Source organism: Mauremys reevesii, linkage group 1, assembly GCF_016161935.1.
Source record: "Mauremys reevesii isolate NIE-2019 linkage group 1, ASM1616193v1, whole genome shotgun sequence".
NCBI lineage: Eukaryota > Metazoa > Chordata > Testudines > Geoemydidae > Mauremys > Mauremys reevesii.
This window is the reverse complement of record NC_052623.1, coordinates 36,898,327-36,921,583: the sequence shown is the minus strand read 5'-3', so window position 1 is coordinate 36,921,583 and position 23,257 is coordinate 36,898,327. Positions and strand designations below refer to the sequence as shown.

The window sequence follows — 23,257 nt, the reverse complement described above, 5'->3', positions numbered from 1 at the left end:
GGAATCTCTTGGTCAAGGGCTCCCCAAACACTCACCCCACCTACTCAATGCTCCCAAAATGTTAACGTGTCTCTCTCACTCAGTCCCCTGATGTACTTCATGCCCTGTGTAGAAATCATGTATAGTGAGGATGCAGGTATGCATGTACGTAAACACCACTGCTAGTGGAAGGAGCCCTGTTCTGTAATGCCCTTCCACAGCCCCTGCAGGAGAGATTATGGCATGGCACTGTGTTTGGAGAGCCAAAATTGAGGTGAAAAACTTTTGCCTCTAGCTCATGATGTTTGTAGCTTTTTGGTGGCTACTTACAAGCAGCACTATGTCAGAGTCTGGCCCATTGCGTGTAAATTTAGAGAAAGCATTCTGAATGTTTTGTTTTTTAAAGATGATTCTCAGTATGTATTTTTCAAGGTGATCTTAATGTATTAAGAAGTGATTGGTTTCACCAAATGTTACAAACAATCCCCAATGTGTTTATATTATCAATTTTCCAAGTGCAACAAGCACATTACTGCTACCTCACTCTGAATACCTAATCAGCCAGATCAATACAGAAATCAGACTTGTACTCATTTAACACAATAATCTGTCTGCATGCTGCGAGAGCGGCAAGGATTTCAACAGAGAACCTGAAACAGAATCCAAAGACTGCTTGGGCCTTTATTTATTTTTATGTAAAGTTTGTGACCCTGAGATTGCTTGGTCATTTCATTCTCACAGGAAGAAGATTGTACTTAGGTTTTGGACAGAAGAGGAATTTAACCTTTGGCCTGCAGTGCATCAGCCAAAAGTCACTGTCTCCTTACTTCAGTTTATTTATGCCTAAGTACAAGGTACTTAGCTATCCAGTTTTAAATGAATTTGGTGAATAGTGTTCCGGGAAATGCAAAAAAGATGGAATTGGTTTTTGAGTTTTACTATCTAGACAAAGGTTCTTTTTAATAAAAAACAGAATTTATTTTAGATAGCTCAAGTTTACACAAGACCATCATAAACATATACACAATTAGAATTAGTTTTATTTATTTCTTTTTAAATTTTTGATGACTAGTTAATGATTCTATTCCTCACACTTCAGATAGGTCAGATTTTAATGATGTCTAAGGACCTGCTCCTGCTCCATGGAAATCAGTGGAGATCAAAAGACGGAACAGGGTCCGACTAAGCAAGCATTAAGAGAAGTCTGAATTCAACTTTCCATCAAACCAGTGTAAACCCTGAGAAAATGGCACTGGTTTTCACAGGGTTACTCTGGATTCACACTGGCATAACTGACAGCAGTTGTTGTCTGAGAGGTTGTTTTCATTTATTTATTTGCTTTTGATTTTAAACGTGTTGCAAGGTTTATTGTAGAATTAATTTAAATTGTGCTTCAGAGTTCAGTTCAAAACATCATGTATCCATCTCCATGCAGAGTTTCACTCTTGTTTTCCAAGAAAGAACTAGTTTTAAAAGAGTCAAGTAATATGGTAGATTGCCCTGTGGTGGGAGCTGTGTGCTACAACATGTACGCTGAAAAGGAAGTCTGGGATACACACCTTAACACACTTAAAACTGCCTTCACTAAAGAAAGGCACTCCACCAGAGAAGTACATTGCATCATGGAACAGGCCACCCAAGTACCCCAGGAGAACCTGCTTCAATACAGGAAAAAAATAAACCCACCACCAACTGCACACTCCTAGTTATCACCTACTACCCCACACTAGAACCCATATAGGGGATCCCAGATACAACCCATATTTGATGGGGGGACCTACCACTTCTTGAAATAAATCTTTCCCCAAAGCCCTCTTCTTGCCTTGAAACAACCCCACAACCTCATCATCAAAAATAAGCTCCCCGCAGACCAGAACACACCAAATCAAAGCAGCACCAGGCCCTGCTAGAACAAAACCTGCAGACAAACCTAGATACAAAACCTGCAGACAAATCTCCACTGCTACAATGATCAATACCCCACACAGCACACCTTTCAAGGTCCATGGGTCCTGTATATGGCATACCTCATCCAGAGCATCAAATGCTCCAATAGCAATCATGTGGGTGAAACAAGACAATCTCTACACTCTTGAATGAACACACACACACACACACACACACACACACACACGATAACAGACAGAAACACTTCGTCACCCATGAGCAAAACACTTTTCACAAAGCGATCATTCCATATCTGACTTCCCAGTCCTCGTCCTCACAGGAAACCTGCACAACACTTTCAAAAGACAAGCCTGGGAACTTCAATCCATAACTCTGCTGCACACTAAAAAACATGGACTTAACAGAGACACTGGTTTTATGTCCCATTACAACATTTTGTAACACACCCCTGCATTGTCTGCTAACCTTCCATTGTCCTACAACTGCAGACATGTTAACTGCCCACTTCAATTTGTGTGTCTCTTATAAGTGTGTGAACCCTTTATGCTTAACAATCTGTCCCACCTTATATTTATCTTGGACACTATGATCACCTTCTCCAGACTTCAGGGAGAGCTCTGTGGGGCTTGAAAACTTGTCCTTTTCACCAACAGAAGCTGATCCAATAAAATATATTATCTCACCCACCTTGTCTCTCTAATACAGTAGAGGCAGCTTCCCAACCACTGTAACGTTAATATAATGCATTAAAGAAGAGAGTCCACAAAAACATTACTGAAGCAAACACATTTTCTAACTCCTGAATTATCAACAAGAAAAATAAGTAAGAGGAACTTCTGTATCATAATGCAATAAGATCTATAAACATGGAAGATAATACATACAAAACTGCTTAGTATACAGACTACAAAAACTGCTACATTTGAGCCAGGTCTATATATCTAGGCTTAGCTTTACCCTTAAATGGACCTACCCCACCCAGCAACAGTGTTCAGGAAGGGACAAGGCAAGGGCAGCTAGAGAACACAATGATTCACTGTCCAGTGGGCAGCATTCACTGCAGTGTTTCTATAGCTTCCTTTCTTTGGTAGAACCACCAAAGGCAGGGCAGTACTGAAGATAGCCCTGCCATCCTTTGAGTATGAACTCTCTTGGACTGCAAAAGCCACAGGTTACCTACAAGAATCATTGTCTCCATGGAAATTATTATCTCCAAGGACAAAGGGTTTTGAAGACTTCAAGGCCAGAGTCTTGAGATGAGAGGCACTGAACAGCAAGCACAGAATAGACCCATGGTTTCTGGGGTTGGATACATAGGACCTTTGTAAAGCACTAGAGCTCCCATCTTAGAGATAATCCACTGAGCGTGATTCGTCCACCATCCCTCCCTCATAACCCCTGCAACCTCCCCCCGCCCCAAAAGAAGACTATCCTCCTACCTGGCAATTCCTCCTACAATGCACTAGTGTAGACAAGGCTAAACTTGGGCAAACACAGTTTAACTTAAACTAAACTCTATATTCCCCAAATGAGAAGTGGTAGTTTACCCACTTCTTTTTCCCCCCCACTCCTCCACTGCACCAATGGGTATTACACACCTCACAGGATTTGCTGGGTTACTTTCCGCACTTTGTTTCCCACAACACTGGGCCTTTCCAAGGTACAGTATGCAGGGACATTAATAGTGCAAAGTGTCAGGCACTTAGGGACTAACAATACATTTTTTTTGCTATAAGCTGGAGTCTTATCAGTTGAAAGCAACAGAGGTGGCAAAAGTCCTGGGTGTATTGGTTGATCACAGGATGACTAAGGGCTGCCAATGTGATGCGGCCGTGAAAAATGCTAGTGCAGTCCTAGGATGCATCAGGCGAGGTATTTCCAGTAGAGACAGGCAAGTGTTATTAACATTATACAAGGCACTGATGAGACCTCATCTGGAATACACAGTCTCCCATGTTTAAGAAAGATTAATTCAAACTGGAACAGATGCAGGGAAGGGCTATTACAATGATCAGAAAAAGGGAAAACCTACCTTATGAGAGGAGACTCAAAGAGCTTGGCTTGTTTAGCCTAACCAAAAGAAGGCTGAGGGGAGATATGATTGCTCTCTATAAATACATCAGAGGGATAAATACCAGGGAGTGGGAGGAGTTATTTCAGTTAAGGGCCAATTCAGGAACAAATGGATATAAACTGGCCATCAATAAATTTAGGCTGGAAATTAGACAAAGGTTTCTAACCATCAGAGGAGTGACATTCTGGAACAGCCTCCCAAGGGGAGCAGTGGGGGCAAAAAACCTAACTGGCTTGAAGACTGAGCTTGATACATTTATGGAGGGGATAGTATGATGGGACTGCCTATGAGGATACATGGCTGATCTGTGACTGCTGCTGGCAAATATCTCCAATGGTTGGTGATTGGACACTAAATGGGGAGAGAGATTTTTTTCCCAGTTGTCTGGCTGGTGGGTCTTGCCACATGCTCAGGGTTTAACTGATCGCCATATTTGGGGTAGGGAAGGAATTTCCCCCCGGGTCATATTGACAGAGTCCCTGGGGGTTTTTCACCTTCCTCTGCAACATGGGCTATGGGTCACTTGCAGCTTTAAACTAGTGTAAATGGTGGATTCTTTGTAACTTGAAGTCTTTAAACCATGATGTGAGGGCTTCAGTAACTCTACCAGAGGTTAGGAGTCTATTACACGAGTGAGTAGGTGAGGTTCTGTGACCTGCAATGTACAAGAGATCAGACTAGATGATCATGATGGTCCTTTCTGGCCTTAAAGTCTATGAGTCCTGACTGGCACAACAATTTCCCCTCCTTTTACCTCCACATCAGAATCTCTCCTTTCCTCATTGACAGATCTCTTTGAAGGGAAATTTTAATAAAATAAAAATACAACTCCCTGTATTCATTAGTTATACTTAGGGCACTTCAAACTGTATAAAGGAATGAGATACTAGGCTGGAGTATCAGAGGAATGATACCAGCAAAATACTTTATAATTAGCGCAGCTAATGAAGAACAATTAAATGTTTCTGAATTTATATGACCCTCATCTCAGTAGTATCTGCGCACATGTAGAGCATATGTTGTGAACTGCATTGAGCAATCAATTCCATCATATACTGAAAGATAATATCACAGAAGTTACTTAAGATGGCATTTTTCAGTAATCTGAAAGTAATTTGCACTACCCTTTCCACAGTAAATACATAGACATAACTCTGTCTAATGCCCTCCAAAATCCCTATTGAAATATATGAAATGAGTGACTTTGTCTGTCAATTACCCTCTGTGTAAGTGTTTACAGTATGATGTTTTTATATACATCATTTTAAACCTCAACAGGTCTCAACCTTTTACCACTAGTTGCTGCTTTCTAGGACTTCACTGGGGAGAAAAACATAGAAAGTCAGTTTCTATTGTTCATTCCATTGCTTTCAAATGAAAAAAAAATTAAGACTCTCATTTAACATGCAGTGGTTAACATCCCACCTAAATTCACTCTAAAATGCATCTACAACCTATGAATTGTTTTCTCTGATGCTTGCATACAGTTATAAGGACAGCCTTATACAAGAGAAAGTTAATGGAAAGTTGGCACTTTGGACTTCAGGTGAGATTAAAGTTTTGGGTTTTTTCCTACTGAATGTGTTTGATACTACAAATAATGTTTTGCAGTGGAACAGTAAAAATCTTCACCAACAAATGTCTCTAGGCCTTTTTTCCCATGCTTCCCTTTTAGCTTGCAATGTTCTTCCAAAATCTAGGTATGCCGTGCTGTTGTAGCTATGTCGGTCCCAGGATATTGGAAAGACAAGGTGGGTGAGGTAATATCTTTCACTGGACCATACTTATGTTGGTGAGAGAGACAGGCTTTTGAGCTATACAGAGTTCTTCTTCAGGTCTGTGAAACTTACCTCAGATATCACAGTTACATACAAGATGGAACAAATGGTTTAGCATATGTAGTTAACACATATTTCAAGGGATCATTCAAGGTGAAGTGGCCATTCACACCCCTATAGTCATAGACAGAAAAGGAAGCGGGAGGGAGGGGAGAGAGAAGCAGCTGAGGGGAGGGTTGTTAATGGGTTATAGACTGTTGTAATAAGTCATGAATCCAGTGTCTATTAAGTCCATGATTTTCTGTGTCTAGCAAATTTATGAATTTATGGACACTGGAAAAATCCACACCCCTAAGCGACATAATTTTGCCGGCCTAATTCCCCATGTAGACAGTGCTATGTCAGCAGGAGAGCTTCTCCCACCGATACAACTTCCGCCTCTTGGGAGTTAACTACAGTGACGGGAGAGTTCTCTATCTCCCCCCTCACTGTGCCGATGCAGTGTTTTAAATGTAGACTTGCCCTAAGTTTCCCAACATGAAGAAGAGCTCTGTGTAAGTTTAAAAGCTCGTCTCTTTCACCAGCAGAAGTTAGTCCAATTAAAAATATTACTTCACCTACCTTGTCTCTTCCAAAAGCAAGCCTGTTTCTTCGTGTTTTTCAAATCTTTCCTAAAATCCCATTTTTACAGCCCCAGTATGAAATGAGGGTGAAATCCTTGCTCTGATTTGCATCTTTCCTTACTCCTCCCTATTTTGGTGTACGTTACATCCTCACTGATAGCAAGTCCATAATATAAATGATAAGTGAGGCTATGTTTTAGTCACGGGTATTTTTAGTCGCTGGATCGAGGTTCATTAGTTTCTCACTAACATGCAAATATTCACTTTGAAATATATTCTCATCTCTAAACACATGAAGATCGGCACTTAGAGTAGCTCTTCTTGGGGAGGGGGGCAGCGGGGGAAGAGCTGGGAAGTAGGCTCCCCGGCCGAGAGCTCAGGGGCCGGGCAGGACGGTCCCGTGGGCCGGCTGTGGCCCCCGGGCTGTAGTTTGCCCACGTCTGATCTACATCTACACTGCAATTAAACAGTCCCTTAGTCCAAGCCCCAGGAGCCTGAGTCAGCTGGCACGGGCCAGCCCCAGCTGTCTAACTGCAGTGAAGACATACTTTAAATATAGATTTATAATCTTAACTGCAGAGTCCTATTAGTTAAAATCTTGGCACAACTTCTGCCAGTCACACAGTGGCCTCAGACATGTTCTGCTCCAGACGTTATATAACTTTACAAAAATACCTTAATAATTATACAAATGAATTTTTAATATTCTATTCATGTTATTTCATATGTAAAAGCAAATATGAGGTAAACTTCACACTCTGAGCACTTGAAGACTAATATGTTTGGAATTTTGAGCCAATTTTTATATTAGGAAATCTCTGTTACGTGTTGCACAGACACAACCTTTTAAGTTCAGCCATTAAAATGCCATGCAGATTTCAAACTTCTTTTACTTCACAGTAGACATGAAAACTTTTGTGCAAGTCTTTAAGAAATGAGGATAGTTCCCAAGGAAAGAACTTTATGCCTGTTTGCCCATGAACTACTTTCAAGAACTCCTTTAATTAAAAAGAGACCAAAAAATAAGAACATGAGCCAAAATTTTCATCTTTAAATACATTCACTGTAAATGTAGGTAAAGGAAGTTAAAAATAAATACAAAACTTACAGGTTCAACAAATTCAAATTTCTTTTTCTCCTGTACTTCTTGAATTTTAAACACATATTCTAATGATGCTTCATAAAAGTTTTGATGTTCTCTGTCGATCTGTGTATCTGCCTAAAAATAAAAATGAAGTACATAAAATTAATATTAATTTTTTGGTTATAACGGTCTCACTTAGGGTTTCCATTATTAACTATTTATTTAAGAGTCTCCTAAGTTCCAGTGTTCTGTTTTATTTCCCAGCCCTATAGACTCTTATGCTCAGCTAGAAGAGGATGCTAAAAAATGATGAAATACTCTCCATCAGGAGCTACATAAAATGTCTCTGCAATGCTCTCAGACCAGGGACCTGTGTCCCATGAGAGCTCTAGACAAGCCAATGTTTCTCTTCCTTTAACAACCAACCTTTCCACGAGGGCTGTGTGAAATGTATTCAGAGACACTTTATTTGTCAACAGTTTAACTACTGAGCCATTTCAAAGTGAACCAGGATGAAATGTGGTACACAGTACAAGTCACCAGTCCTTCACCAAATACAACCTAAACTGGCAAAAGTGCAAGGAACACAAAAGGATGATAAAGAGCAGTCAAGGATCAATTATGCAAGATTTAAAACAAGGAACATTATTATTTTGGGCATGCAAAAATGTTCTAGCTGCCATAGAACACAAATAGAGACAGTCCCCGTTATTGTTTCGCAGTCTAAATGTAACAGGACACAACAGGCCAGACTCATAAGCAGACAAAACAGAAAAAGAAAAGGTGAAAGAGGACAGGATAAAATAAAATCAGACAGTTCCTGAGTAATGCAAGGACACATCAGGATGGTTACATTAATTTAGGATAAAATCTTCAAACCTGAGTGCCTAAAGTAAGGCATCTTCATACGTGGCTCCCCACCCAGAGCTGCTGAGCATTCATTAAGGACAGTGGGAGTTGTGTGTGCTCAGCACTTCTGAAAATTAGGGCACTTATTTAGGTTACTAAATACAGATTTAGGACCCTAAGTTTAGACATCCAAGCTTAAAAATTTTGGCCTTATAGTTCCCCCCAACCCTGCTCTTTCCTTTTCTCTCCTTTCCTGGATTTATTCTATGTGAATTTTAGGAGAACCTGGCGTGAAGCAAGGAAAGGTGGCTTGGGGGAAGGTGCTCCACACATTCAGAGCATCATGGGAAAAGGTGCAGAGGAAGGAGTGGAACAAGAGAACAAAAAGGGGCATCAAAGCTGGTGTGCCTTGTTAAGGATTCTCTTGAATATCATGCATGACTGATTCCTTGCACATTTCCCAGCATGAGTAGTTTCAAATGCCTTTTCCACAGATTATCTCACAGAGAGGGAGAGAAAGAGAGGGATATGTTTTTAAACACAGAAATCTTGCAGCCTATCATTTCATAATATGAATCAAGCTGTCTGAGAATATAAACAAACTTTATAGTTTTACATGTTCACGATAGCTAATTTTCATGTTTTAGTTTTCCCAATGTTTTACAGAAAGTGTAGTGTGCAGTATTTGCTGGAAATTTATGAGTATCAACTGCTCCCATGGGTCATAGGCAGGGATCGGACCTGGAAACGCCAGCACCAAAGCAAAGGCTTTTGTCACTGGAGAGAAAGAATTAACTTCACCAACTGATAAAAGTAGTAGGCTCTTATTCTCCATGTAAACAAGCCATTAGAGGGAGACATAACACATGGCCAGTTCCCATTTTAACTCTATTTTTTCAGTTATTCATAACTTTCCTCAAGGAAGTTCCTTTTGGACTGAAATTGTCTCTGTCTTGTCCCAGCTCTAAGGGAATTTCTTTTTTTAATTGTGGAAACTTTCAGTAACATCAGTTCAACCATTTCTGATTTATGGTAGTATAAAAATAATACATTTTTCTCTTATGTTCTGATTAAATTTGGAACTCAAATAACAAACATATGTGAAGCTAGAATATTGAAGATGGTTTGTTTTATAGTTTCCATCAAGGAACAGAAAGAACATTCATTGTTAAAGAAAACAGGTTTAGTATTTTTTAAATCTTGTATTTGTATAATCAGTATTTGCCTTCAGTTAAAGATTCTGCCTGTTAATGCACGTCTAATTAATCCTGCTTCAGCTAAGGGTGTGAATATTGTCATTTAGTAGAAAGGAGACATTTAACATTGAACTACTCCTACAGTGCTCCATGAGCACTTTAAAGCAAAAATATTAGATTTAACAGTATCTTTCAAATGAATCAGTAGCACTTGTTCCTTTTTAGGCCTATAAAAAGCAAAACAGGAAATTAAATGCAAAAGCTAATGTTAGGATAAGAAATAAAGCACTCAAAAGCCACACAATTCCAAAAATTAAGGCTTTTACCACAAAGTTAACTAGGCCATGTGGCATTTTTGTTGTATTTTCTATTACTGGTTTCCTTGATGAATCTAAAACATAGTGTATTAATAGTTATGTGATAAAAAGTATATATAATAGGGTATATAGGGTATGCAATTTGGCAGAATTTAACGTGTTACAACTTTAGGGTACGATCCTGCAAACCTTAACTCATGGGATTGCAAAATACAAGAATTTCCATAACATGGGCCTCAATTTTTACTTTTGGTTATATATAATAAATTCAGTTTAATTTGGTTTTAGCAAAGAGCTCTTTCAGGACCCAGTTCAGGAAAGCACTTAAGAACATGCTTTAATCCATCCACAGAAAAGCACGTAAGCATATGTTCAACTTTATTGGGACCTAAGCACGTTTTGAAACACTGTCCAAAACTTGGGCCACAATGATCATTTGGGTATAGTGATCAAATCACACTTTCCAAAAGCCATCTTCGGTGAAGGCTGATGAGTTTGCTTGATCAATGTGCATTCACAGTTGTAAGAATCATTTAAGAAGTGGTTTATTTGAACTTTTCCAAGGCAGGAAAGATTTTCACACCTTTTTGTATGCCACTCTGCCGATGGTAAAGAATGGCTTACTGTATGGTTAATTACAGCAGCAGCTTTTCTGATACAATTAGAGTCAGTATTATTTTGACTGACTGGAAATAGCACTAGAATGTGCATCAGAACTCAACCTGTTTTTGCAAGATGGACACGCCTCCATACATGAGCATGATTTTGAAAGCTCAATTTCATGAATCTGCATTTAGTGATCAATAGGGGGCTACCAAAATTGATGCTTATAGCATTGATTCAGATCTATTTCTTTTTAATTCTGTAACTCTCATTTATTTCCATAGGTTTTCTCATAGGGATAGTAAAAGAGTTGGTCACAGTGGGTTTTTGGTTTTTTTACATCACGTACTGTGTGCAGTTTGTAAAAAGTATTTCAACAGTCTGTGTACTACTATGGAATGTGCTGCATATTATGAGAAAACTAATACCCAAATGATCTTCATCTTACACGCTATTTGACAGTGATAGCCCAAGGTCTAGCACAAAGAAGGATCTTTACTATGTGACTGTAGCCCAGTAACTACAGATGTATGGAAAACACAGGCCTCCACTTGGATCAAGATAGAACATCAGAGATCTGAAGTCTGTAGTGGCTGTACCTCTGCATTACAAATAAATAAATAACTTTGCAACCTACTCCGTTTTAGGGAAATTGCATGTGGCCCTTTGGCTCACAGCTAGTGCCAACTTCAGCTTGGCCAAGTCTGGACAACCATGACCTGAGGTGACAGTACTATCATCAAAACTAAACATATGCCTAATATTAAAATTGCACATTATGAATCAAATTCAAAACAAGAGAAACTGACCCATTCTTTATCTAACTCCCCCACAACTAGTTTTTATAATTCAAATGCCTGATTCATCACTGTGCTTACTCCAGTTTTATGCTGGCGTAACTCCAAAGATTTCAGTGCAGTTATATCAACATAAATCTAGAGCAATGTAATGGTTAAGTAGGCCCTATATGTTCTACAATCACGGCCTTTAGAATAGTAGACTAACTAGCATCCCTTATGAAATTCAATATCTAGGCATGAAGTGATCATTAAGGACAGAGTGGAAAACTTTTACTGTGATTTTCTATTAGTTTGTATGCTCAAGTCAAATCCTTCGTGATTCTAAGATAGTTTATTTAATTATATTCACAGTTGATACATTTTATTGAATTTCAATTAGTTTTTTAACTGCAATATAATAAATAATCTTCATAACCATCCCAGCAAAATGTGCTTTATTTAAACCTGACAGTAAATTAGCACTTAACTTGACTTAACCAAATCTTGATTTATAGGTAAATACATTGAGAACTGTTTTCTGACTTCCTGCTTAACCTCTAATGGAACTATTTTCCCATTAATGCAAAGGGAATTTATGGACTTGTTGGAGTTGTGTATATGTAAATTTGGCCTGTGAATGGAACAAAAAAACCTTGTAAAATGAATGTTGTTTTCCCTACAGTTGATTCATCATACTGACATCTGTTTTAGCATGTACAATATAAAAGAATAAATGTTATGAAATTGCAGTATTATATCAGGTAAATATAAACCACATTTTGTGACTTTCTGAGAGATGGTTACATCTTTTGTGTAGAATTTTGTCAGCAAAATAATTTCCAAGTTTTCAGAGTTTATCATTGACAATAACGGTATTAAAATAGCGCCCATCTCTTTTGGAAAGTTTAATATAACGTCAGTAATACTGAAAAAAATAACTTGCAATTTGCTGCACAGGAAAATAATTTAACCTAACAACATAGCTAAAAAGAGGATCCTTCTGCTACGTTACAACTATGCATGCCTTTTAAAAGTAACAGTTACAGGATGTACTCTTCAAAATGGATGATGCATCTACATTTAAGGTTCTGACCCTGGTAGAAGTCCTGTTAAATCAAATGAGCGCCACATAAATGCATGGATATGTGGAACTGTATCAGATTCTAGGATCAGGTTTAAATACTTTTACCCTGTATAATTAGAGCTTTGTGCTCAGAATAGAACAATCCTCTTTGAATAGTTTTTTATCACCGTAGATCCCTTAATCTGTACACAATATTGCAATTAAACTCTGTAGACTCTCTTTGGAAGTACGGTTAACTCCAAGGAAGCAAAAGTAATGCCCGAAAAAAAATATTTAATTCCGCGTCCAATTATGCAAGCCTTTACGCATGCAAACAGTCTCAATGAGACTCAATGTTCATTGCCTTATACCTGTTTAGCCATTTACATTACTGCAAAATGCTACAGATGTAAAATGCTACCAGATGAAAATGGCACTTTGTACAGCCATTATTGGCTACATGAGGTACAAGGTAGTGCAGAATCAGGCCCACTGACTTCTGTTGAAACTGCTGGGGCAAAGAAGTACTACTCACAAGAGTAGGGACCCATCATTCTTTGCTCAAACTAAGAATCTTATGAGGTCATATTTGACGACATTTTGGTATGACAAACAAGTTTATCTGAAGATCACATGCACAAAATCTGTCGAAAACCTTTGGCAATCTATTTATTTATTTGCAATATGACACTCTTTTTAATTTCATAAAATACAGCCATATAGTTTCATAATGGAAAGAATGTTTCTCTCAGATTAAAGCGGAAAACACGACATGCTGAAAAGCATAAAAAGTGTGATTAAAATGCTTCAGGCTCAGCTATCTAGTTGAAAATTTATGTAAAATGGAATCAATTAAATAACAAAAAAAGACAGCATAGCCTAATTACATTAATTCTAAATATTCCACATACACCTTGCAAATAAAGGTTAGACATGTTTTATTAGAGCATTACAAATATTGTAAATAGTAAAAATTAGATTTGCAACTTAAAATATGGCAGAGCACATGGGAAATACTGCCCTGTTAAAAGTTTTATTTCACATCAGAATAGTATTAATCTCATATACAGAATTTATGAGTAGGTGCATAGCAACAGGGACTGGCAGAAATCATCAACCATTTTATGTAAAGAAAAATACAGCATGTCCTAGAGACAATTCTTTTTAAAGATAAACTTATGGTCTAGTAAAAGGGTAAGAGCTTACATCTTGCAAATGAGATTCTTTTTTCTTTGCTGATAAATTTAAGTGCTTCTCTAGAATGGAATAATATTTCTCACTTTCCTTGTCAAACTTCTTCTTCCCATCCTGAAAAACAAAACATTGCAAAGTAAAGAATCTGACAGAACTTTGAAGCCAACAGAAAGGAAAAGCTAGCACATTTGCTAAAAAGACTAGCTGTGTGATTATTTTTGCTGGTTCCACTGGTTTTAGGGCAATAGACTCATATCTGAATTGGGGTCTAAAAGTTATCCCAAGTTATTCAGTGAGACATTACGGGGAGACTTGTGTACGGGGAGTGTACGGAGAGACTTTGGCAAACCAGTAAAGTGCCTGAAACCACTATGGCTTATTGCTAAAGGCGGCCTAGTCAGTGAGCTGTAAATTGGCCATTCAGCAGTCTCACCTTGACCAAGACAGGAGGTGGAAGAGTTTTGGGTGCCTCAGAAAAGGCAGCTTGACCCCATGTCCTTCCTGATAAGAATTGTGTTGAGGTTTCTGATACATGCATTTTAAAAGAGCAGGATGTGCCCCAGGAATGTCTATTGGGATCTCAAGGCTGCAAACTCTGGAAAAACCCACAACTGGCTAATCAATAATCAGAAGGAGCCTCTAGCTTGCCCATTGGAACTGCTTGCTTAACAAGTTTTCTTTAAGGGACATGTCATTCTATTACTAATGTATAAATAAGAGACTCATTTGGGGACTCTTTTGGTCTCTCCCTCTGGATACATCTTTCAGTCCCCACCAGCAGACGGAAGATTTGGCCCCCGGAAGCCTGCTGCTGTGTCACTCGAGAGCCACACTCAGCTTTGGTAATTATCAATGGTTGGGGGTGTTTTATTAACCTGTTGTGGACGTGTGTAAAGTTTAGCTTTAAGTGAAAGCACCCTTGTGTTGTCCTGTTTGTGCTAGCCATCTATCGGTCGGACGGCCATGTCTCCCCTGATTTATTTCCTGACACCTCCTCACAAAGGAATAAGAGTTACCAAGAGCTTTGAATTGAAAGAACCCCGGGTAACAAAGTATATGCTTGTCTTCAATAGGACTGGTCACGTGCTTAGGTACCTTACTGTACTGGGGCCTAAACTGGTTTAATTTATACTTTCTACTGGCTCCATAAATGTGCATGTCTCAGATCATTCCAACTTGCAAAAAACCTACAGGAGTGGGTTCTGACTGGAAAAAAAAAATCTTTGCAACAGTCCCTTTGTGGTGCTCCCCTCTTATCTTTTCATTTGAGCTGAGGTTTGCCTGACTTGTGTGTTCAGAGCGCTATATGTGGTTTTTACTCATATTCTTAGAACATGAGGAGGAGGAAGGAAAAGCATGTACAATTCTAATATAGCTGCAAGGGAGCTAATGCAGGCAACTCAGTTTTTCAACAAATGCTTTGTATAGTTTTGAATTTTTAAAGATGTCCTTTTTAGGGAGTTTCTCCACTCTCCCGCCTTCCTTCTTTTGAAAGCTTTCCTCATGTGGAGTCAGGTATCCCACATTCCCACCAGCTGAGTACTTTGATGCATGACAAATAATCCAGAAGGGAAATTATTGATTATAAACAAGGCAGAGTAAGCTACACTCTTCTACTTTAAAAAAATTTAAATCTGATGCTTATGGGCTGTAAATCTAAGAAAAAGACATCTCTCTCTCTCTGTGTTGAGATCTCTCCCATCTTTCTAGAAGTGACAGCACTGAGAAGGAAGGAGTAAAGGGGAAATCAGTAAGTACCCACAGCATTTTAAGGATTAAAAAAATTCTTGTTACTGCATTATATTATTGTAAAAAAGTGTCTATCCTGTGGTTGGCTGCAGTTCCCCGACTGTGTTTTATAGGCCTAAAACTTATCCTGCATGATTCCCAATGACTAACAAACAGAGTATTTTAAGGAAACAAAGAAAGGCTAGTAGGACTCTATTCTCATCAGCACATATGCAAAAGCTATTAATGGTGAGAAACCAATCACTAGATATAATGCAATAACTTCAGGTCATGAGCAGGGCTCAGTGATCCTTTCCTTCTGCTCTCTTTCTCTCTCTACGAATTATTGTTTTATATTAAACAAGTTACTGTAGTATATTTTAACAAGAGGATTTGAAAATTCTCCCCAATTAATTTTTTTGTCATAATGCCATGAGAAAGTCATATCAACAGTCAAAGAAATAAGAAATAACAGGGAGATCTTAACACCATACATACTGAGCTAGAACAACATAGCAACAGTTAATTATTTCCAGGAACACCACAATATAAATAAGTTCACAATGATAATCATACCAAATTAGAAAAAGAAAAACTCTCACCTATGTGGAAGATGCATATGGTATATCTATAATTATTATAAGCATATTTCTAATAGCTAGTCTACACGGTGCACTAGTCCACACCAGAAGGGTGTAAATTCTAGTGCACACTACCATGTTGTGCACTAAAAGTTGCCTATTGCTCATGAATGTAGCCCAGTTTTAAACAGTATTGCATAATAGGTATTAGGGAACTTTTAGTGCACGCTAGCAGGGTCAATGTGGGCCTGTTAGTGAACAACATGCTTGTATGCACTAGAATTTACACGCTTCTAGTGCAGACTAATGCATTGTGTACACAAGACCTAAGGTGCTCATCATCATAGAATCTAGGCAGCACCACATAAAGAAAAGTATATAAAGCATCTTTACAGGAAATTAAATAGAAACAAAAGCACCTGATCCAACAAAATATCAACAAGTGAATAATATAGTACACATCCAAAACCCTATAAGTATCTTATTACAGATTAATACATGCGGTCACATGTTAACAAAGTTAAAACATTTACAAAAAAAAGTAAAAACCAATGTGCACAAAGTAAAACTCTTGTATTACACCTGCAACATGCGCCTTGAAGTGTGACAAAATTAGCCACAAAAATCAGTCTCTGGCAAACCAACATGAGAAATCAATTCCAGAGTCATGGATTCCTCATTGAACATACACAGCCTCCAATGTCCTCGAGATTAAACCAAGAAACTATTAGCTTGTGTACGTCAAATAATTTCATTAGTGTTACACAAGATGGTGAGATTGTCTTTGAAATGACACCACCTTTTTTGGCCACCTGTAGATATATATTCTTGACTCCTGCTGTTACATGGGACATCTAGAAGCAGGTGTAAATCCATCAAGAATTCCAGGTTGCAAAACTCACAGAAGACATTGAAAACAGAGAGTCAATATGAGTTCTACTTATGATTCCAATTACTTCCCCCTGCCAACTAGCATAAATTTATCTGAATAGATCAGAGCCAATTTGCCCTCAACCAAGTCTCAGTCCCAGCAAGAGAATGGGTAAAACTTCAACTGCACTCTCCAGGTCCTACACAGCAACTACATTTTTAAATGCTTAAAAGAGTTTTATTATTCATTACATTTGAAACACAGAGGTAGATGAAATATGTACCAGTTATACATAGGAAGGAATCTTGTTTTGTTGTAAACTGCTGTGTATGTTTATTCAACAAGATTACCAAGGTGAGACCGAACACTGATACTTACCTTGGGTACCTTCCTGGCAGCACAGATCCCGTGTAATGCTAACATGGCCAGATGCTGGGATGTTAATTTATACCTAGGAAGCATGAAGTTTGCCTTTGGGCTTGTGGAAATATATTTCTCTAGTCAGGTGGACATTTTTGTTGGCAGTTTGTTTGTGACTAAAGCAAATTAAATGAATAAGAGATTAAGCATTAAGGGGGATTAGTTGCCTAATTATTGAGGCTGCATTACATGTGGTGAGCCAATTAGGGTTGGTTGGTTTTTTTTTTGTTTTTTTTTAAAGAACAAATTTTAAGTTCTTTTGAGGCTTGATCATCCTCTTCTACAAAGATCTTTGATGCTACCTCTGTTAGGAGAAGCCATGGGATATTCATCAGAATATGCAGAAACCTAGCTCTGGCAATAAAGCTTTAGGACAGCATCTTGTGATATTTTAAATCAAGACAAAATCTACCACAGGTCTTCCCTGGTACATCAATGATATGTCCCAGCCTCTTTTACTATAGCAGAACAGAATTCTGTAGTACCTCACATGAAAAGTATTTTTTCAGTTCTTTACAGTCTTCTCATGTGGGGATTTCAACGTACTTTAGAAAGGTTAACGAATTAAGCCTCACACAATTCCTGTCAATTAAGTATGTATTGTTTACGCCCGTGTGAAACACAAATGAAGACACAAAGGGGTTAAATGAGCTGGCTCTGGTCAAAACAGGCTTTTATCCTGCAATGAAATCCACAAGTACAGAAGAAGTCAATAAAGCACAGGCACTGGGGTTCATGTTAGAGGATCTGATCTAGAACCTAATGAGAGCTGGGATTCAAAACTAAGAGTCTATATTGATAAGAGAGAGACACAAAAGGTGGAAAGGGGAACCAGGCACAGAGCAGTGAAATGACTACCCGAACACCACAAAGCAAGGCCAGTGACTGGGAACAGAATCCAAGTGTGCCAGCTCCTAGTCTTATTCCCCATCCACTACATCCAACACTTACATTAAGTTACGAAAGAAATATTATTTACTTCATGTATTTCTTACTTTATCTGTTGGAAAAATCTGTCACATAGGTCATGTAATGAAGAGAGAAAAAACCCTCATATAAAAAAGTGTAAATACCATAAAACGCCCCCTCCCAAAAAAAGAAAAAATCCCCAAAGTTAATGAATTGTGACTGTGATACACTAGATTAACCTTCTTGTTCCCAGAATGAAATTTCATGTAAATCTTGCTGGCATTCTGTCTGTGAGGATATGCAGAATGTGCAGACTTTTCTGTTCCACTGCCAATATTCCTAGCTCCTAGAGAGAACGCATGAAACTGCCCCATTGGGTTTATTGTAATGATTCATCCTACCTTACAATTGATTCTTTAGACACCTGTTAGTTTAAAAAAAAAGAGAACAAACAATTGGGACTCCCTGTTACCAGGGTAACTTCTGGTCTGACAGCTGCCTTCATGTGGACATCTCATCAATCAGCTTTTTATTTTGTTTCAGATTAGAGCACTACAGTTTCTCACTCTAAAGACAAGTAAGAAAAAGAGAGCAAAACAAAGTCAACTGAGAAGAAAGGCAATTGCTCAGACGTTTCAGCTGTATTTGTATCTTTATTTTAACGCAGACTTTGATGGGGTTTTGGGAATAAGGCTACAGTGCCAACAAATCAGCATTTCTGGCACTGTAAAAATCATTTTCAGAAGTGCTGCTGGGAATAGTTTAAAAAATGTTTGGCTGCTCACACCCGCAGATCAGCAAGTACCCCTCTATTCAAAAGTTCCTTTGATATTGCCAATAAAAACACATATTTGACTTCTGTGAATCCCCCAAAAGCTGTTTACTTTAGAGAATTAGCAAAAAAGACATGAACTCAGCAGCAGGTGATTCATTTTCTGGAAGACACAAGACACATCTGGATATTCCAAGAAATGCTCACCTCATAAACACAGTGACTCAGTGTACAGGAACATACTAGAGGGAGGGTTTTATCTCACTCCAGTCTAGGCCACCTTTTCTTCTGTAATCTCCAGGGCCCTCTTTTACATACAGCAGCTGCACACTCTCAATCAGCAACAAAAGGGTTATAAAGAAAGTTTTAGATATAAAATCTCTCTTTCTTGAGCCCCAACTTGGGAGACTGGGGGTTACCTCTGTCTCTAATTGGAGCCTCTACCTGGTTCAAAACCCAGGATATGTTAGGTTTCTCATGAAGCCAAATCTCAGGTCTGGTATTGTTGTCAGGCCACTCAGTGAGACAGTTATAAAAGTACAAAGAGTATGTGGATGGTATGCAGACACTGTTACTCTACTTCCAAGACAAAGAGAAGGGTTGAGAATGGAAAAATATGTTCATAAAGCTATTTGGCCAAAATATCAGATACAACCACAACAGAGATATACAGATGAGATACCGGCCTTATCGTCTGCAACCAAAATAACACCTGTGTGTTCAGTTCTCACAGACATCCGGTGACAATGCTGGTTTAACCATTCTGTGCTTCAGTTCCTCATGTGTAAAATGAAGATAATACTGTTCTACTTCACGGGTCTGTTTTGAGCCTAAATCCATTAATACCTGTATAGTACATAGATACTGTGATGACAAAGGGTAGAGCATATAAGTACTTACAGTTATGAAGAAAACACTTTTGATATTTATACTGACATCATTAGGCTTCAGAGTTAATGTCACATTGAGCAGAATAGGGGTAACTTCTTTCTTGTTTCAAGATGATGTTTTACAGACCAGGAAAGGAGCCCTGCACACTCAGAAGGTGTTTTTTTACAACAACATAGGGTAAATTTTTTTAAAAAAATGAAAGCTTATGTTATGATAGGTCACCAGGGAGCTGCAGACTACACCTTGATGGATACTGGGCTATGCACTGCCATATTGAGTGATAGAGCATTTGCTTTGGTATTGAATGTCCTCCATTCAAGATATACCCTTGTTAGAAGGGTAACCACAAGACAAATCTGGCATCAACAGAAGAACAGCTACCAACAGGATGTTTTCGAAACATCTAAATTGTTCAATGCTGCTGATGGAGCTCACCATCATGAAAATGCAAAATCATCTCTGCCAGAGACAATTTACCATGGGGCTCAAAAATACTTCTGATGAGCACTTTTTTTTTAAACTTTGCAATGCTTCATAATATCCAAATGTCTGGTATCAGTTTCAAAAAGCTTTCCTGAGGGAGAAGACCTCCCCATTCCCCTTTCCCCTGACTTTCATCCCTATTTTAATCACACACAATAGCATCAGCATTTCTAGCAAAGTGCAGCTTAAGTGAAGTTTTGTCTAAATAATATTCTTCTTAATTAAATCAACTTTTACTGGATCTAATTGAAGATTTAATCATTAAGAATGGCAAAATCTGGTCTTTGGTTTGCAAGGCAGCATTTGCCTCTCTCCTTGGTTATGGTTATTGGAAAGCATTTCATCTTCAAAATAGGAAATCAAATGAATAGATTCTCTATCACATATTCTTTGCACTATTGTTCTGTGGTATTTATCGCAAGCTAAAGATGGGTAACATTGTGTGGGAGTCCCTTCTTAGAGTATTAGTGAGCATATTGCTGATTAAGCAATAATAAAAAACATTGCCCAGGATAGGGTCTGATCTAAACACTTTAAAATCCTTTCCTATCTGGATGTAGGATTCTCTTCTAAAGCTAAAAAGCAGGTCTTTATTTTAATAATCATACGGTCTCGTGGCCCAGATCCTACCTAGAAGCATGGTCTCTTCATTTAAGTGATAATGGATTTTTATGAAAGGTGTTACCTGGAACCTTTAGTAACACAAGAGGAAACGATTTAACTCTAGGCAAGAAGTTGTGTTTACTCATCTGGCCTGAAAAACTGAAAGAAAATAAACTATCAACTAAAAGGATAAAATTCTTCCTAATATATTAAACAAATCTGCAATTAAAATAGATATCAATGCAAATTAGGAAACAAATCACAACTGAGGAGGTAACCTAATTGAAAATCCTTGTTTCTTTCCTAGTATCAGGCACATAAAATATAATTTGTGTATGTGCCTGTCTTCAAGACAGGAAGTGATAATCAACTACTATATGTGTTGTGTTTAGGTCACCTTAACAGTACATCAAAGACTAGGTGAGCTAAAACAGAGCTAGTTTTTAGGCTGCCCTCATTTTCTCTGGGGAGACATGTTATTATCCAAGCTTGTGAGATCAGACTGAGGGAGCAGCTCTCCATTACTGAAGTAAAGAAATAGTATTATTGCGTTCATATATTTCCTTTCTAGCTCAACATGTGCCAGTTCTCAGAGTCTTAAAATATAGTCCATGCAAACCTGTCCATTTAAAACCACTTATTTTCTCTTCTCTTGCCAATAATACTCTTTTGCATAATCTAAACTGATCTGACATTGACTTATATCTGTAGAAATTACAAGATGGCATATATAAAAAAGAAGAGCAGATCTCTGGGAAAAGGTCAGTGTAGCAGCCTGGGAACAGGTCAAATGCACTGGAAATGGCTGTAATCTTCTATCTGTAACATTGTGACATAGTAGGACTATTGTGGGCAGAAAAGGAACAAACCTATGATACAGGGCACCAAGACAGCTAGCTTTAAGCACAAGCAATGCAATTGCTCTGTATAAATATAACTCATGTTCTGCCTAATCTTCCATTCCAGGTGGTCTTTTTGCTTTACCTCTCCTTTGAGCAGTTGGGCAAGAGGCTCTTCAAATTCAATAATCTTATAGCTCCATTTCCTAACTTTGATTTAAAAAACTGAAGAAATCTAACTTTTTGTTGCTTCTCTAGTTCATATGCTAAGGTCAGACAATACCGAATGGACTCCTGCTTGCTCTCCCATAGCTGTACTGAATTTTGCTATACAAAAACTTGTGTCAGTAATGTAAGCTCATATAATTTGTATAGAGAGCTGGTAGAAGGCTTGTCTACATTTGAAATGCTACAGTGGCACAGTCAGCTGCACCTGTACCACCAAAGTGCTTCAGTGTGGACATTACATTTGCCAACTGGAGGGTTCTCCCGTCAGCATCAGAATCCAACTCTCCAAGAGGTGGTAGCTAGGTTGATGGAAGAATTCAACCTAGCACTGTCTATGCTGGGGATTAGGTTGGCTTAATAGCACTGCTCAGGGATGTGGATTTTTCAAACCCCTGAGCGACATGTCTAAGCCAACTTAATTTTCTAGTATAGACCTGGCCTAAGTAACAAGATGTCATTTCTTCTAAACACTTTTCTGATCATAACTGCACTAACGTTTTTCTTAACTGGAATTAAACATTGGGATTTTGACAGACTTCACATGTTTAAATATTTAATCAACTTATCTATCTACCTAGGTAATTATATGTACCCAGTCACCATAATATGCAAGTATTTATGATTTTTCCTTATAACACCTCTTAGAAGTAGGCATGTATTATTGTATCCATTTAAACAAGTTACTTTCATTTAAAAAGATTAATGACTTTTTTGTGAAGCCTGAGATGTCAAAAGTCAGAAGACGTATAACAAGACTTACTTTTCTTAAATAAAACAATTTTAAAACGTCTCTCAGCCTCTGTCGCTTCCAGCAGCTCCCATTGGCCTGAAGCAGCGAACTGCGGCCAGTGGGAGCCGCGATCGGCCGGATCTGTGGCTGCGGCAGGTAAACAAACCGGCCCGGCCCGACACAAGCCCGCTTTCTCTACACAAGTGGCGTCCCAAGTTTGGAAAACACTGGTCTAGTCTGACCTCCTGCACAACACAGGCCACGGAATCTCACTCATCCACTCCCGCAAAAAAACCCTAACTTATGTCTGAGCCACTGAAGTCCTCAAATCATGGTTTAAAGACTTCAAGGTGCAGAGAATCCTGCAGCAAGTGACCCATGCCCCATGCTGCAGAGGAAGGTGAAAAAAACCCAGGGCCTCTGCCAATTTGCCCTAGAGGAAAATTCCTTCCTGACCCCAAATATGGCATCAGCTAAACCCTTAGCATGTGGGCAAGGCTCACCAGCCAGCACCCAGGAAAGAATTCTCTGTAGTAACTCAGATCCCACCCTATCTAACATCCCATCACAGACCATTGGTCATATTTACCACTAATAGTCAAAGATCAATTAATTGACAAAATTAGGCTATCCCATCACACTATCCCCGCCATAAATTTATCAAGCTTAGTCTTGAAGCCAGATATGTCTTTTGCCCCCACTACTCCCCTTGGAAGGCTGTTCCAGAACTTCACTCCTCTGATGGTTAGAAACCT

General features: G+C 38.6%; 1 protein-coding gene across 6 annotated transcripts in view; it reads right to left on the bottom strand.

The window, feature by feature from the left end:
* Positions 1-23,257, bottom strand: part of ARHGAP42 (Rho GTPase activating protein 42) — a 258,286-nt gene that overhangs the window by 63,832 nt on the left and 171,197 nt on the right. For all 6 annotated transcript variants that reach the window (XM_039486640.1, XM_039486657.1, XM_039486648.1 and 3 more), the window contains 2 exons: positions 13,460-13,561; positions 7,471-7,581 (listed from right to left, as the gene is read on the bottom strand). In XM_039486640.1, coding sequence (XP_039342574.1) covers positions 7,471-7,581; positions 13,460-13,561 — 213 coding nt within the window. The remainder of the gene's footprint in view (positions 1-7,470; positions 7,582-13,459; positions 13,562-23,257) is intronic.